Consider the following 15,104-nt stretch of genomic DNA (forward strand, 5'->3'; position numbering starts at 1 on the left):
AGTCCATGCACCTTTATTAAGCACCTACTATGTGCCATACCCTGTGCTAAGAGCTGGGAATACAAAGAAAGGCAGAAAAGTGCCTGCCCTCCGAGAGCTCTCAGTCTAATGGGAGAGACAACATGCAAACAAACCAGGTGTGTGTGTGTGTGTGTGTGTGTGTGTATGTGTGTGTGTGTGTGTATATATATATATAGAGAGAGAGAGAGAGAATTGGAAATGATCCACAGAGGGCAGGCACTAGCACTAAGGAGGATTGGGAAAGCCATCCTGTAGAGGGTGAGACTTGAAGGAAGTCAGGAGGTGGAGATGAGGAAGGAGAGCGCCCGGGGAAATGACAGGCCCCTGAGTGACGGCTCCTTTAGATAGGGCTTATGGGAACTCAGACCCCAGCTACTCCTTCCCCTTCTGGAAAAGTATAAATGAGGACTCAGGGTTGACGGGTGATTTCCAGGGGTGGGGACCATGGGGAACTTAGGGGGGCGGGGAAGTATCCCGCTATTACTTCAATGTAATTGGTTTCCTTGGTAACCTGTATTTTATTTCATACACTTAAAAAATGATTCTGAGAAGGGATTTGGAGACGTAATCAGACTGTCAGTGGGGTCCGAGACACCCAGAACGTTAGGAATGCCCAGTCTGGATGTGTCCTTTTCTCCCTCCCTCCTCCCAGGCTCCTGGGCACACAGCCTGTTGCCTCTTCCTGACCATTTCTTGTCCTGGGTGAGGCCACCTAGGAAGGAGAAGGCCTCGAGATGGGGCTTTGCACATGTAACTCAGGATGTGTGAGGCCATACGCATGTATTTTTAGTATACTAAAAAGGGGTCTTTCTTCCCAAACATATCTTCCCCCTCACCTGTCACAGTGCCCAAAACCCCATCGCTGGAAATCTATTTCTACTGTGCTAGAAGCTTTTCTAGTCTCCCATTAAAACCCAACTATTTCTGGGAAGGATGAGAACATTTTAAAGCTTCTCTGTGAATACCTGATAAGCTGGGGAGGAGGAAGGAGAACTAAGGTCCCAAAAAGGATGAGTCACAGAATGGGGTAGGGATGTGGAGGATCGAGGAAAAGAGGGGGAAGGGAGGGAGTAAGGCATCAGCTGAGGGTGGTCCCTGGCCCCAGTCTCCACTTCCTAGAGCTCCCTTGAGAAGGTCCTTTCTATCTACCGGGTTATCTCCCTATCTGGTTATCAGCAGAGAAGCATGTGCCCCAAGGCAAAGAGCCACAGGGTTCTGGAGTGAGGAGACTTGAAGTGTCTGCTCTGTTAGCCTATGGGCAGATCCTGTCTAGGAAGTGGGCCACTCAGCTCAGAAAGGGCTGAAATTGCCTTGTAAGAATACCTGGCATTTATCCCCCAAGGCTCAATTCCCCTCCCCCCCTCCCCCAGGACTCTATCACACCCCCTCAGGGCTCTATCATCCCCAGGGCTCTATCACCCTGGTCCTAGGATTCATGGCCTTTTAAATTTTGTTTTTTTTTAATTTTGATAACCTTATTTCAATAGAATTGCTGCACTAGAACTTTAAGATTTGCAAAACACTCTACAAATATGATCTCATTGGATCCTCACAACAGCCCTGTGAGGTGGGTTCTATTGTTATCCTCATTTTATGGAGGAAACCGAGGTTGAGAAAACTTCAGTGGCTTGCCTACTGCACTCACACACCTCACAACAGTACTAGTACAGCGCGCCTCAGAATGTGGCAGGTTTGCTTCCAGGCCACCACAATAAAGCAAATATCACAATAAAGTGCATCACATGAATTGTTTGGTTTCCCAGTGCATATAAAAGTTATGTTTATACCATACAAGTGCGTGATAGAATTATGTTTAAAAAATTGTAGATACCTTAATTAAAAAATGCTTTGTGGGACAGCTAGGTGGTGCAGTGGATAAAGCACTGGCCCTGGATTCAGGAGGACCTGAGTTCAAATTCAGCCTCAGACACTTGACACTTACTAGCTGTGTGACCTTGGGCAAGTCACTTAACCCTCATTGCCCTGAAAACAAACAAACAAAAAAATGCTTTGTGGCAGAAAAATGCTACCCACCATCTGAGCCTTCATCGAAAGCCTCCACCTTTTTGCTGGTGGAGAGTCTTGCCTCAGTGTTGAGGCTGATGACCAATCAGGGTAGTTGGTTGCCTGAAGTTTGGGGTGGCTGCAGCAGTTTCTTAAAATAAGACAACAATGAAGTTTGCCACATCGATGGACTCTTCCTTTCACTTGAACACTTAGAGGCCATTGTAGGGTTATTAATTGGTCTTATTTCAATATTGTTGCTTCTCAAGGAATAAGGAAGCTTGAGGAGAGGGAGAGAGACAGGAACAGCAGGTCAATGGACAACAATATTTATCAATTAAGTTTGCAGTCTTATATGGGCATGGTTCTTGTCACCCCAAGACAGTTGCAATAATAACACCAAAGATCACTGATCACAGATCACCATAATAGATAGAGTAATAATGAAAAAGTTTGAAATATTGCAATTATTACCCAAAGGGGACACAGAGACATGATGTGAGCACATGCTATTGGAAAAATGGCACCAATTGACTTGCTTGATGGAAGACTTTCACAAACCTTCAATTTGTTAGGAAAACAAACCAACAAACCACAATATCTGCAAAAGTGCAATAAAATGAGATATGCCTGTAGGAATTGTAATAATAATAATTGTAATAGCAGCAGCAGTAATAATAATTATAATGATAATGACATAGCTAACATTTGTCTAATACCTAAAGGTTTGCAAAGCACTTTCACATATTATCTCCTTTGAACCTCATAATAACCCTGGGAAGTAGGGACTATTATCCTAATTTTGAAAATGAGGAAACTGAGGCCAAGAGAGATTAAATGACTTGCCCAGGGCCATATAGCTTGTAAGTGTCCAAGGGTAGATTTGAACTCTGATCCTCTAGACTCCAAGTCCAACACTCTATTCATTGAATTACCCAACTGCCTATGTAATTGGTTTCCTTTGTCATCCTATATATTTTATTTTATGCATTTAAAAACCTTATTCTGAAAAGGGACCCATCTTTTTCTCATTTACTTGGCTGCCCAATGGGTCCATGACAAAACAAGGGTTAAGATCCCCTTCCCTAGACCCTCTTGTCATTCGGACACTTACATGTCTTCTTCACTCATTTGAACCCTGACTGTCCCAGCATCCTCCCCCTTTGAACTTAAGATGCCAATCTGATGGACTGATTCATATCTAGAATAATAGACAGGGTGGGAAATATGCCTTTCCAGAGAGCAGGGATTGTTTCATGCTTTGCCTTTCTAAATCCCCAGTGACTGGTACAAAGTGCCAATAAATATGCCTTGATTAATTGAATTTATGGATTTATGGTTTATTTTGCTTTGTTTTCTGGTTTTGAAATAAAATGCCACTTTTGTTTATTTTGCATATGTGTATTTTTTTTTAAGTGAGACAATTGGGGTTAAGTGATTTGCCCAGGGTCACACAGCTAGTAAGTGTTAAGTGTCTGAGGCCAGATTTGAACTCAGGTCCTCCTGACTCCAGGGCCAGTGCTCTATCCACTGTGCCACCTAGCTGCCCCTTTGCATATGTGTATTTTAATCGATGCCTCCTGGAGACAGCATCCCTAGCTTAGTTTAACCCATCAGTCACTAAAATAATGGGAATTTCTAGCAGGTAGAGGTGATATTTTGGGGGAAGTCCTGGGGTTCTCTTCAAATCCTGTGGATAGACTCCCACTCACTCTGCCTTGGTGGGAGTAGGAGGAAGGTAAGCCAAAAGGAAGGTGGATATGGGGTCCTGTTGGCCCTCCCTCAACTCTTGTTTCCATCTTGCAGTGGCAGCCCAGGCTGAAGATCCCGGTGTGGCAGCCCGGGCCTTGGCCTGTATAGCTGATGTACTGGGTTGCATGGCTGGAGGCCATGGAGGTCTTCGAAGTGGACCAGCAGCCAACCAGGAGTGGGCCCTGGCCTTTCAGTACCTGGAGAATGGGGATGTGGCTAGGGGTGTGGAAGAACTAGCCCGTGAGAGGACCAAGTGGCTGGGCAGGTAAACTTGGGGTAATGCTGGGGATGAGGAAGGGGAAAGCCATTCGTGGCGATGGAAAATGGGGATTGGTCATAATAGTAATAATGGTGATAATGATTTCCCCATTGAAATGTAAGCACCTCAAGGGCAGGAGCTGTCTTGTTTTCTCTTTGTATCTCTAGACAGAGCCTGGTGCATTGTAAGCACTTAATATGTTTTCTGTCTGTCTTTTTCTCTATCATCTATCTCCCTCTCTCTTGTTTTCTGTCTCCCTCCTCTGTCTTCTATCCTTTCTCTTGCTCTCTCTCCATTCTCAGTCTATCTTCCATTTTGTATTTTTCCAAACATTTTTCTGTGTGAAAGATGATGAAACAATTTCTCTGGCCTGTCAATTAACTTACCTCATCACTCAGCTAGTTGGGCACATGGCCCTGAGTAGAGCCCGGGTCACAATTTCTCGCCCAGTCCTCTTTTTTTGATTGAGTGCATGATTAGATGTTTCTATCTGAGCTACAGTTTTGTTTTGGGGTTTTTTTTTGCCGGGCAATGAGGCAAGTGTCTGAGGCTGGATTTGAACTCAGGTACTCCTGAATTCAGGGCTGGTGCTTTATCCACTGCACCACCTAGCTGCCCCCCAGTCCTCTTTTTTTTAATGTGGATTTTTTTCTAATTAACTAAAATCTGTTTTTTTCCCCTCCCATCTATCTCTCCACCCCATTAAAAAAAAGGAAAAAATAAAAACCCTAAATAACAATTATTTGCAGTTCAAGCAAAACAAATTCCTTCACTGACCACATCCAGAAATCATGTCTGATTTTGAATGCTGAACCCATTCCCTCTCTGCCAGCAGGCAGGTAGCTTGTTTCATCATTGGTCCTCTGGAGTGGTGGTTGGTCATTGCATCGATCAGAGTTCTTAAACCTTTCGAATGGTTTGTCTTTCTAGTGCTGTTGTTCCAGAATAAATTGTTCTCTTGGTTCTGCTGACTTCACTTTGCGTCCCTTCACACAAGTCTTCCCAGGCTTCTGAATTCATCTCTTTTATCATGTTTTAGGGCGCAATAGTATTCTATTACATTTATATGCCATTTCCCAAGTGATATGGCCCAGTGCTTTTTTTCACTGTATCAAACTTCCTACCATATGATGGAAGAAAAGGGTGGGCAGTAGAACCCAAAGTGTCTTGGGCCTGGGCCTGGGCCTGACCTTGGGCCAGCGACATCCTCATCTGTGTAATGGGAGGAGGACTGATGCTAGGCCACCTCTGAGGTCCCTTATGGCTTCAGGATTCTATGATCTTTTCCTCCTGTCTGGTGTTTCTAGGCCGGCCCTGCAGGTGAGAGCTGCCCGGCATTATGAAGGGGCTGAGCAGATCCTCATCCGCCAGGCGGTGATGTCTGCCTGCCGCTTTGTCACCATGGGGAAGGTTGAACCCCCACCTCATGGGCACTGGGTGGTGGTGGAGTGTCCAGCCCGGGTGGACTTCTCTGGTAAGAACCATGTCCTGTGTCCCAGGGGCTGCTGCTGGGGGTGTAGGGGACGGGGCAGTTCTCCCTTTGCCCCACCTCGGGGGGTTGGATCCCTGGGCCTCATTGAGTCCAGGGATTCTCCGCTGCAGGTGGTTGGAGTGATACTCCACCCATCACCTATGAGCATGGAGGAGCTGTGGTGGACCTGGCCATCCTGGTGGATGGGCGGAGGCCCATCGGGGCGAGGGCACGTCGAATCCCTGAGCCCGAGCTGCGGCTGTCAATAGGGACCCATTCAGGTGAGGTGTTCACAGACCTCGTGTGCCAGAGCCTAGAGGACCTGCAGGATTACTGTCAGCCTCATGCACCAGGTAAGAACTCTCCACAATGTGCACAGAGACATGACCCAGGTCTCCTCCTTCCTCTGACCCTGAGTGTCATCCTCTATAAACTTTGGTGATCAGACTAGATGTTAAGAGGCAGCTAGGTGGCTCACAGAGCCTGGAGTTAAGAAAATTCAGATCCAGGCTCAACAGTTAATAGCTATGTGACTTCTGTCTGCCTCAGTTTCTTCAACTGTAAAATGGGATCATAATAGCGCCTACGTGCTGTAAGGGTTATTGTGAGGACAAATTCAGATAACATTTGTAAAGGGTTTAGGATAGGGGCTGGCATATAGTAAGTGCTTAATAAATGCTAATTCCTTTTCCTGCCCTTTCCTTTCCCCTTATTAACCAGTGTAGATCTATCAACAAGCATTCATTAAACACCTGCTGTATTTCAGATGCTGCATTAGGTACTGGGTATACAAAGCTTTTTTATTCTCAAGGAGACATCATTCTTTTTTTTTTCTGATAAAAGTATTTTTTTTCCAGTTACATGCAAAAACAGTTCTCAACGTTTGCTTATACAAGCTTTCCAATTTCAGATTTTTCTCCCTCCCCCCTCCCCCAGACAGCAGGAAATCTGACATAGGTTTTATATATATATATATATATATATATATATATATATATAACATTAAACATATTTAGGCATCAGTCATGTTATAAGAGAAGAATCAGAGCAATGAGGAAAAACCTCAAAATAGAAAAACAACAGCACCAAAAGCATAAGAAATAGTATGGTTCAATCAGCATCTCTACTCCACAGTTCTTTTTTTTTTCTGGATTTGGAGATCCTCCTCCATCATGATTCCCCTGGAACTCTTCTGTACCATTGCATTGGTGAGAAGAATCCAGTCCATCACAGTAGATCAATACACAATGTTGATGATACTGTGTACAATGTTCTTCTGGTTCTGCTCATCTCACTCATCATCAGTTCATGCAAGTCCTTCCAGGTTTCTCTGAACTCCTCCTGCTCATCGTTTCTTACAGCACAATAGAATTCCATTACATTCATATAACACGACTTGTTCAGCCATTCCCCAAGTGATGGGCAACCCCTCAATTTCCAATTCCTTGCCACCACAAAAAGAGCAGCTATAAATATTTTTGTACATGTGGGTCCTTTTCCCTTTTTTATGATCTCTTTGGGGAAAAGACTCAAAAGTGGTATTGCTGGGTCAAAGGGTATGCACAGCTTTATAGCCCTTTGGGCATAATTCCAGATTGCTCTCCAGAATGGTGGGATCAGTTTACAGCTCCACCAACAATGCATTAGTGTTCCAATTTTCCCACAGCTTCTCCAAGGGAGACATCATTCTAATAAGAGAGAGAACACAGACAAAACAGAGAGAGGGTCTCAGAGAGGAAGTCGGTCATACAGTGTTAGCGTCTGTGCTGAGTCTTTTTTTTGGGGGGGAGGGGTGAGGCAATTGGGGTTAAGTGACTTGCCCAGGGTCACACAGCTAGTAAGTGTCAAGTGTCTGAGGTCGGATCTGAACTCAGGTCCTCCTGAATCTGCTGTGCCACCTAGCTGCCCCTGTGCTGAGTCTTAAAGGAAGCCCAGGGTTCCAAGGGGGCAGGAATGAGGAGAGAGTTCATTCCAGGCAAAGGGTTTTGCCAGGGCAAAGGCATGGAGGTGGGAGATAGAATGTCATGGATGAGAAACTTCAAGAACTATAGTAGGCTGTGGCATGCATAGAGCTAATGTACTCACCTGCCTGGTCAGCAGAGAAGGGAGAGTAAGGGGTAATCAGGTGGGGGAGGGAGGAAGAAGCCAAGGGATTAGCAGCTTTAAAAGCCAAATGGAGGACTTTGAATGTGATCCTAGAGGCAAGAAGGAGCCTCTGGAATTTCTTGAATTGAGAGAAGACATACTTTAGGAAGATCATTTTCAGGAATGACCAGAGGATGGATTCAAGTTGGAGAGAGACTTGAAGCAGGGCGACTTAATAGGAGTCTACTGCCATAGTCCAGTCAAGGGATGATGAGGGACCACTGTGCTGAGTGGTGGCTTTGTGAGTGGAGAGGAGGTGCACCAGAGATATATTTTTTTTTTTAGTGAGGCAATTGGGGTTAAGTGACTTTCCCAGGGTCACACAGCTAGTAAGCGTTCAGTGTCTGAGGCTGGATTTGAACTCAGGTACTCCTGACTCCAGGGCTGGTGCTTTATCCACTGTGCCACTTGGCTGCCCCCAGAGATATTCTGAAGGCAGAAACAACAAGATTTGGTAACCGATTGGATATGTGCTGAGTGAGATTGAGGAGTTGAACTTGGGTGACTTGGGAGGATGGTAGTTCCCTTGACAAAAATGGTGTTGTCCATTCTCAAAGAGGACCATGACATCAGGAGGTGATGTCATGACTTGCACTGAATTGGATTTAAGTGAGGGAGGGCTCTGCAAGGTCACCAACCTCACTCTGTCTTGCAGAGCCTGGGTCCAGTTGGCAAGAGGCAAGATTTTTTTTTTTTTGGCGGGGCAATGAGGGTTAAGTGACTTGCACAGGGTCACACAGCTAGTAAGTGTCAAGTCAGTTGGCAAGATATTCATCAAGACAACTGGAGATGATCCCAGATGTAGTGGCAAACCCTGGTCTTTTAAAGTTAAGGTCTTTCCCAGGTCTCAGCAACATATAAATAGAAAATTTTAGAAGAGGGGAGGATTTGGGGGAAAGATAATGAGTTTGGTTTTGGATACATTAATTTTGAGATAGCTATGGGACATTCAATTTGCTCTTTGGTAATGGCTGTTACTAGATCTCAGGAGAGAGACTAGGTCTGGATATATCTGGGAGTCCTCTAAATAGAATAGTAATTAAAACATGGGAGCTGATGAGATCACCACATCAGAGACTATAGAATGAGAAGAGGAGAGGGCCGGGGCCAGAGGCTTAGGGGACCTATCAAAGAAGACAGAGGGATCATATAAACAAGTAGGAGACCAAGAAAGCAGTATTATGAAAACCCAGGGAGGAGTTTCTAGGAGGAGAGATTGGTCAGCAGTGTCAAATGGTGCAGAGAAAGAGGAAGGATGACAATTGAGAAGAGGCTATGAGATTTGGCAATTAAGAGATCATTGGATAAATTTAAAATAAAAAGAAAAGAGAGATCATCAGTCCCTTTAAAGGAAACTGGACGGGGTGGGGCATCTAGATGGCACAGTGGATAAAGCACTGGACCTGGATTTAGGAGGACCTGAGTTCAAATCTGGCCTCAGACACTTGACACTTACTAGCTGTGTGACCCTGGGCAAGTCACTTAACCCCCATTGCCCTGAAAAAAAAAAAAAGGAAACTGGGGAGAGCTTAAGCAACTTCCTGCCTTTTCTCCATCATTTTGGTCCCTTTGGAGGGAGTAGTTTCAGTCGAGTAAGGAGGATGGAGGCCAGGTTTCAGAGGGGTTAGAAGAGACTAAAAGGAGAAGCACTGTAAGGAAGGAATGTAGGCAGCTTTTTCTAGGAGTTTGGCTAAGATACGGGATAAAAGCTTGTGGGGGGGATGAGTTTCTAGTGAGTATTGTTTTTAAGGATGAGGATACTTGTCAAGTGGCACTTGAGAACACAGAAGGTGTGTTGGCAGGTTTGTACATCTTTTTGGACTTTCTCAACGTATCCATCAGTTATGCTGACATTTTATTCCTCTCTAAAACAATTCTGTTTGTCCTATGGGATACCTCTTGGCGAGGGTGAGGGATCCATGGGATACTGTGGTAATGTAAGAAATAGAAGACAGGTTTAAAAAAGTATCCTTACTTTTTTTTTTCTTTTTTCTTTCTTTCTTTTTTTTTGTCGTGGGCAATGAGGGTTAAGTGACTTGCCCAGGGTCACACAGCTGGTGAGTGTCAAGTGTCTGAGGTCAGATTTGAACTCAGGTCCTCCTGACTCCAGGGTCGGTGCTTTATCCACTGTGCCACCTAACTGCCCCCACATTTCTTTTTTTTAAAGATACTTTTTGGGGCAGTTAGGTGGTGCAGTGGATAAAGCACCGACCCTGGAGTCAGGAGGACCTGAGTTCAAATCTGACCTCAGACACTTGACACTCACCAGCTGTGTGACCCTGGGCAAGTCACTTAACCCTCATTGCCCACGACAAAAAAATAAAAACCAAAAGAAAGAAAGAAAGAAATGTGTGTTGGATTGGGTTGAATGTCTTGGTTTAGCTTGGCAGGGGTTGGAGTGGGGATATGGGGGCTTAGCTCTCTCCCCCTCCTCAATTTTTCAGGGGCCCTGCTGAAGGCAGCTTTCATCTGTGCCCAGATTGTGCAGCTTCCCTCCTCAAAGTCCCTGCAGACCCAGCTTTGCCATGGCTTTGGGGGAGGCTTCGAGCTGCACACTTGGTCTGACCTGCCTCACGGCTCTGGCTTGGGTGAGTGGCCCCTCTGTTAGCAGTGCTGCCCCTGGTCCATGCTCTGGTCCTAAGCTGTCCACCCTTCCACCCAAGGCTCTTGGTCATGGCCTTTGGTGTCTCTTCTGGTCTCTTCTTGGCTCTAGCCCCTTCTGCCCAGTGAGGTGCTAAGGTAGCTGCTGCTTTCCCCTAACACCATAGGCACAAGCAGCATCTTGGCAGGAGCAGTGCTGGCAGCCTTGCATCGGGCAGCAGGGAGAGCAGTGGGCACTCAAGCCTTGATCCACGCTGTGCTACATTTGGAGCAGATGCTTACCACAGGTATGATGGGGGAACGGAGGGAGAGGGGCTGGGGAATGGGAGCTCAGGAAAAGGAAAATGTTGAGTTCTAAATTCTATCCCTCCCTCCTGCTTCTCCCTCACCCACTGAGAAGGCAAGCAATAGGCTTCCGTATTAGCCATAGGTTTGGTTTTTGGTTTTTTTTTGGGGGGGGGTTGCCTCTTTTTGTATCCCTAGCACTTTTTTCTTTTTGGTGAGTCAATTGGGGTTAAGTGACTTGCCCAGGGTCATGCAGCTAGTAAGTGTTGAGTGTCTGAGGCCGGATTTGAACTCAGGTACTCCTGACTCCAGGGCCGGTGCTCTATCCACTGTGCCACCTAGCTGCCCCGTATCCCTAGCACTTAGCACACTGTGCCTGGCACATAGTAGGCACTTAATATTTATTGAATGGATGAGTCAGAGGATGACAATATGGAGTCAGTGATGAGGCTTGGGAGAAATATCCAAAATGTTTCACCAATGATAAGGCCTTGGGACTTGCAGGAGGTGGCTGGCAAGACCAGGTGGGTGGCCTTGTACCCGGCATAAAGATAGGGCGATCGAGGGCTCAGCTGCCATTGAAGGTGGAAGTGGAGGAGATTTCGGTGCCTACAGACTTCATACAGACCCTCAATGATCACCTGCTCCTCGTGTACACAGGCAAGACACGCTTGGCACGAAACATGCTGCAGGTAAGTTCTTCCCCTGTCTGTCGACTTCTCCCTGATCCCCTCAGTGGGCTGAGAAGGACGGATGGTGGCATGATGCCTCATTTAGGGCCTGTTAGCATGTTCTCTGTGTCCACACCTGACATTTCTCATTCCTTTTCCTTTTTTTGCCTCCATCACCTGTTGTAGGATGTACTGAGGAACTGGTATGCCCGGCTGCCTGCTGTAGTGGACAATGCCCAGGCTCTGATAGAAAATGCGGAGGAATGTGCTCAGGCCTTCTGCCAAGGTAAGTTCTCTTTGAGGAATGGGTGCCTCACTCGAGGAAGGTCACGGGAGCTCTTGGAAAGGCATCTGACCCATTGGTCTCAGCGGGGGCAGGGGGGTACCCAACAACCTTTGCCCAACTGACCAAACTTCAGCGGGACTAAGGAGACTGTCAGGGGGTGACATGTTGGCCACCATCACTGTCATTCACATTTCCCCAGGCAGGCCAGTCTGATGGCTGAGGCTCAATGTGCCAACCACCCAAAAGGCTCCTTAGGCACAGGAAGGGGGAATCGCAAGCAGGGGTAGGAGGAGCTGAGAGAAACAGGACTGAATAGATCCCTGGGTGTAGTTATAGTTGGGCTTCAGCTTGAATCAAGCCCTGCTGGTCTTCCCTTGGTCGACAAGCTACTGAGTCTCAACCCTTCCACTTCCTTAACCCATCCTGTGCACCTTTTTAGGGGCTGCTACCAGGAGTCATGGGCTGCCATGCCCTTAGAGAGGGGAGGTGGCAGAAGAAGACTCAGAAGAGATTCTGGGCCTCTCATAGTTATTGTTGGCCCTGGGGACTGCTTCCTGCAGTAGACAGACATTTTGGGACTGCCCAGGGCTACTTATGTTGACCATGTGCCTGTTGCAGGGAGCCTGCCCCTTCTGGGCCAGTGTCTGACTCGGTACTGGGGGCAGAAGAAGTGCATGGCTCCTGGCTGTGAGCCCCAGGCTGTGCGGCGCATGATGGACATCCTGAAGCCCTATGCGTATGGCCAGAGCCTGGCAGGGGCCGGCGGTGGCGGCTTCCTCTACTTGTTGACTAAAGAGGCCCGGCAGAAGGAGGTCCTAGAGAGAGTGCTGGCCAAGACAGAGGTACCCACTGGCTCAGAGTGGGGGCATGCAGTGGGGAAAGGCAGTGAGCGGGGCTTGCTGGCTTAGCTGGGGGTCAAGGCTTCCCTCAGTCACCCAGCTGGAGTGACAGGTGATGGGGGCCCTTTTCTGCTGGGGCCTCTCCATCCCCTAGAACCTCTTTCACTTGCTGTGCTTCCCTCCTAGGGCTTAGAGAACTGCAGCATCCACTTGGTGGAAGTGGACACCCAGGGCTTCAGCCTGCAGTTGCTGGACAGTGACCCTTCCGCCTGACGGATCCTGGACTTCCAAGCCCTGCTCCAGCCAGACTTGGTTGTAATGCCAGGAGGGGAAGAGCCTGCACTTTGTGCCCCGTGAACCCTGGCTTTGTTGCTTTCCTCATAGAGGAGGAAGATTCTCTTGTTTCTCTCTGGGGACTTGAGATGACAAGAAAGGCCCCTCTTTGAGGAAGGGCCTCCTGGAGCTAGGGCTGGGAAGCAGGCGTCAGCACAGCCTCGCTCTCGGCCATACTGAGACTGAAGGGCCTCACCTCATCCTCCCTTCACCACGGCCTGAAGGCTCAGAGGCCCAGGGCCCACCTAGCTGACCAATGTGAGCCAATCTCTGATCCCACCATGCTATCGATCTGACTAAATGCTACTTTCAGATGGAACACTATGAGGAAGGGGAGCTAATGTGGAACTCAGGGGAGGCCCCTCTCTGGGTAAGAATGAGCCATCTTGTTTCCAAGGACTCAGCTAGCCCTCCACGAGGTTCTGCTGCTAATTCTGTCAAAATTCATTTCTACAAAGTGGGTAAATGCCTAGCCACCCCCTGCTGACCCAGAAATTAAACCACTTGGCCCCTCACACACTCCATTTCCCCCACCAGGTAGCCCTAGGAATCTTGGCCTTGTCTTTCCCTCTTCTCCAGTGCCCCTTCCCCAGGGGGGCCGACTCTGCCTCAGGGACTCTCTAGGATATAATTCTAGTTTTCCCTACACCTTGGCCCAACTGTAGAAAGTGTACTGGGTGCAGGGTAGACCAGAGGAAGCCAGGCTTCTGTCCCACCAAGGCTCACAGAACTATTAATGTTGTAGCGCCTCAGCCAGCAAGGGAAGGGGCAGGGAATGAAACTGCAGTCACTTTGGGGATGGGCAGGCTGGGGCGTTTATGAGGCTGACTGCTTTCATGCCAACCACAATGAGTACGGTGAGATGCTATCTTCACCCACACCCAACTCTCTAGCCGGGGGCCTGAGCTGGAGAGGATACCGTACAAAGTCCCTGCAAATTCAGGTTTGGACAAATGAATGTTGAGTCATACGTTCCAAAGGGATCACAAGGGACACGTGCACAGGCTGCTGCCAGAACTAGGCCTTTCGGGTTGTGATTTTTAGTAGCAATAAATCAATCACTTTTGAATTGGTCCTGGGAGGCTTTTTCCCACTGGTTCTGATCCCCACCTGCCTGTTTCATCGCGGGACACTGAGGCTGCAGGGCTCTGGCTCGCAGCGAGCTGGGGTGGGCGGCGGGATCGGTGCCCACCCATCTCCATGTGCCACAGGGAGCTAGAGCGTTCTGTCCTCCCTCTAGGACGCGAGCGGCCCCTCTTTGGCCATTCTCTGGAACTAGATGCCTGCAGTTTTCAAGTCTCAGTCTTTATTCAGCGCGATCATTAAATACAATAGAACAGTCACCATTTCCTCCATTTCCGGAGGATCTCTTGTTCTCCAGCTGCCCCAGAAGTCCCTTGCCTGAAGGGAAGCAGAGATTTCTGTAGTGTCTCAGGGCTGGAGCCAGTTCTCACCAAAGCACAACAACGGCCTATGTCCTTACCACACTTCTAGCCCAAGCTGCAGTTTTTCTCTCCTCTGCAGGGAATGTATATGGGGTGGGAGGGGGAAGGAAGGAGTGTTGTCTGTGGCTTTGGTCCAACTTAGGAGGCAGAGAGAGATACCAGTCTGGCTCATTTACTTGTATCTAGAAAGGGAAGAGGCAGGGCCCCCAGGCATGACTGCCATGACAAAGAGATGGCCTGAGTCAGGCCTGCCTGCAACTTTTAGGCTGACATTTCTCTGGGCCTCAACCACTGAGAAACACCCCACCCCCAAAAAAACCCAACCCAAAAAAACCCACCAACATGCAGTCGGACGGACTTCTGCCAGCTACAAGCGGAGCCTCTTAATATCTTCACTGCGGAAATCAATGCGGAGGGCCAATACCTGGCGCACTTCAGCGGGAGTAAGACGCCATGTGAGTGGGCCTGAGTTGGCACCCCAATAATCTAGGATTTCTGTCACCTGGAGTGGAGAGGCAGAGAAGCAAATCAGCAGGCAGAAGGAGTGTGCCCACAGGCAGTCGTTGCTACTAAGGACCAGCCCCTGGGTGGTTCTTAGCTACTACAGGATTCTACAGGATATGGATGGCATTCCCTAGTGGGATGTGCTTGCCACTCAGGATGGCTCTAGGTCCCTTCTGTTCCTTCCCTGGCAAACGAGGGGAGCTCTTGCCAGTCCCAAAGCCTCCACTCACCCTTTCCAGATTGAGGATGGTCGCCATCTGGGAAAGCCTGGCAAACTTGTCCCGGATGGTCCAGGTGGTCACTGTGGTGAGGTAAGCAACGAGGGACCTCAGCTCCTTGTCAAACTGCAGGCCACCCAGCTGCAAGAGAAAAGCCCAGGGAAGCCCTTTCACGTTGGAGGCCTGGTTTTCTATACATCTCTCTATTCCTCTCATCCAATAAATGCAGGAGCACCCCAAGGTCCTGGGCATGCAGGAGGGCCAGTCTGT

The 15,104-nt window shown here is 48.1% G+C and overlaps 2 protein-coding genes across 6 annotated transcripts in view; one reads left to right on the forward strand and one right to left on the reverse strand.

Annotated features, from left to right (window-relative positions):
- Positions 1 to 13,736, forward strand: part of FCSK (fucose kinase) — a 36,388-nt gene extending 22,652 nt beyond the window's left edge. The window contains 9 exon segments of the mRNA XM_043981228.1: positions 3,832 to 4,042; positions 5,344 to 5,510; positions 5,639 to 5,860; positions 10,097 to 10,240; positions 10,421 to 10,540; positions 11,043 to 11,230; positions 11,396 to 11,495; positions 12,114 to 12,337; positions 12,521 to 13,736. Coding sequence (XP_043837163.1) covers positions 3,832 to 4,042; positions 5,344 to 5,510; positions 5,639 to 5,860; positions 10,097 to 10,240; positions 10,421 to 10,540; positions 11,043 to 11,230; positions 11,396 to 11,495; positions 12,114 to 12,337; positions 12,521 to 12,607 — 1,463 coding nt within the window. The 3' untranslated portion in view covers positions 12,608 to 13,736.
- Positions 7,137 to 15,104, reverse strand: part of COG4 (component of oligomeric golgi complex 4) — a 39,465-nt gene continuing 31,497 nt past the window's right edge. The window contains exons 18-21 of one of the 5 annotated variants that reach the window (XR_006354745.1): positions 14,847 to 14,975; positions 14,451 to 14,614; positions 14,010 to 14,068; positions 13,728 to 13,972 (exon numbers count right to left, since the gene is read on the reverse strand). Coding sequence is in view for 4 of the 5 variants with exons in the window: in XM_043982649.1 (XP_043838584.1) it covers positions 14,480 to 14,614; positions 14,847 to 14,975 (264 nt within the window). In the remaining variant the exon portion in view is untranslated. Of the gene's footprint in view, positions 7,196 to 13,727; positions 14,615 to 14,846; positions 14,976 to 15,104 lie in introns of those variants that run through there. The other 4 variants (XM_043982649.1, XM_043982648.1, XM_043982647.1 and 1 more) reach the window with 4 other exon arrangements.

The sequence above is a fragment of the Dromiciops gliroides genome, chromosome 2 (genome assembly GCF_019393635.1).
Source record: "Dromiciops gliroides isolate mDroGli1 chromosome 2, mDroGli1.pri, whole genome shotgun sequence".
NCBI classification, from domain to species: Eukaryota; Metazoa; Chordata; class Mammalia; order Microbiotheria; family Microbiotheriidae; genus Dromiciops; species Dromiciops gliroides.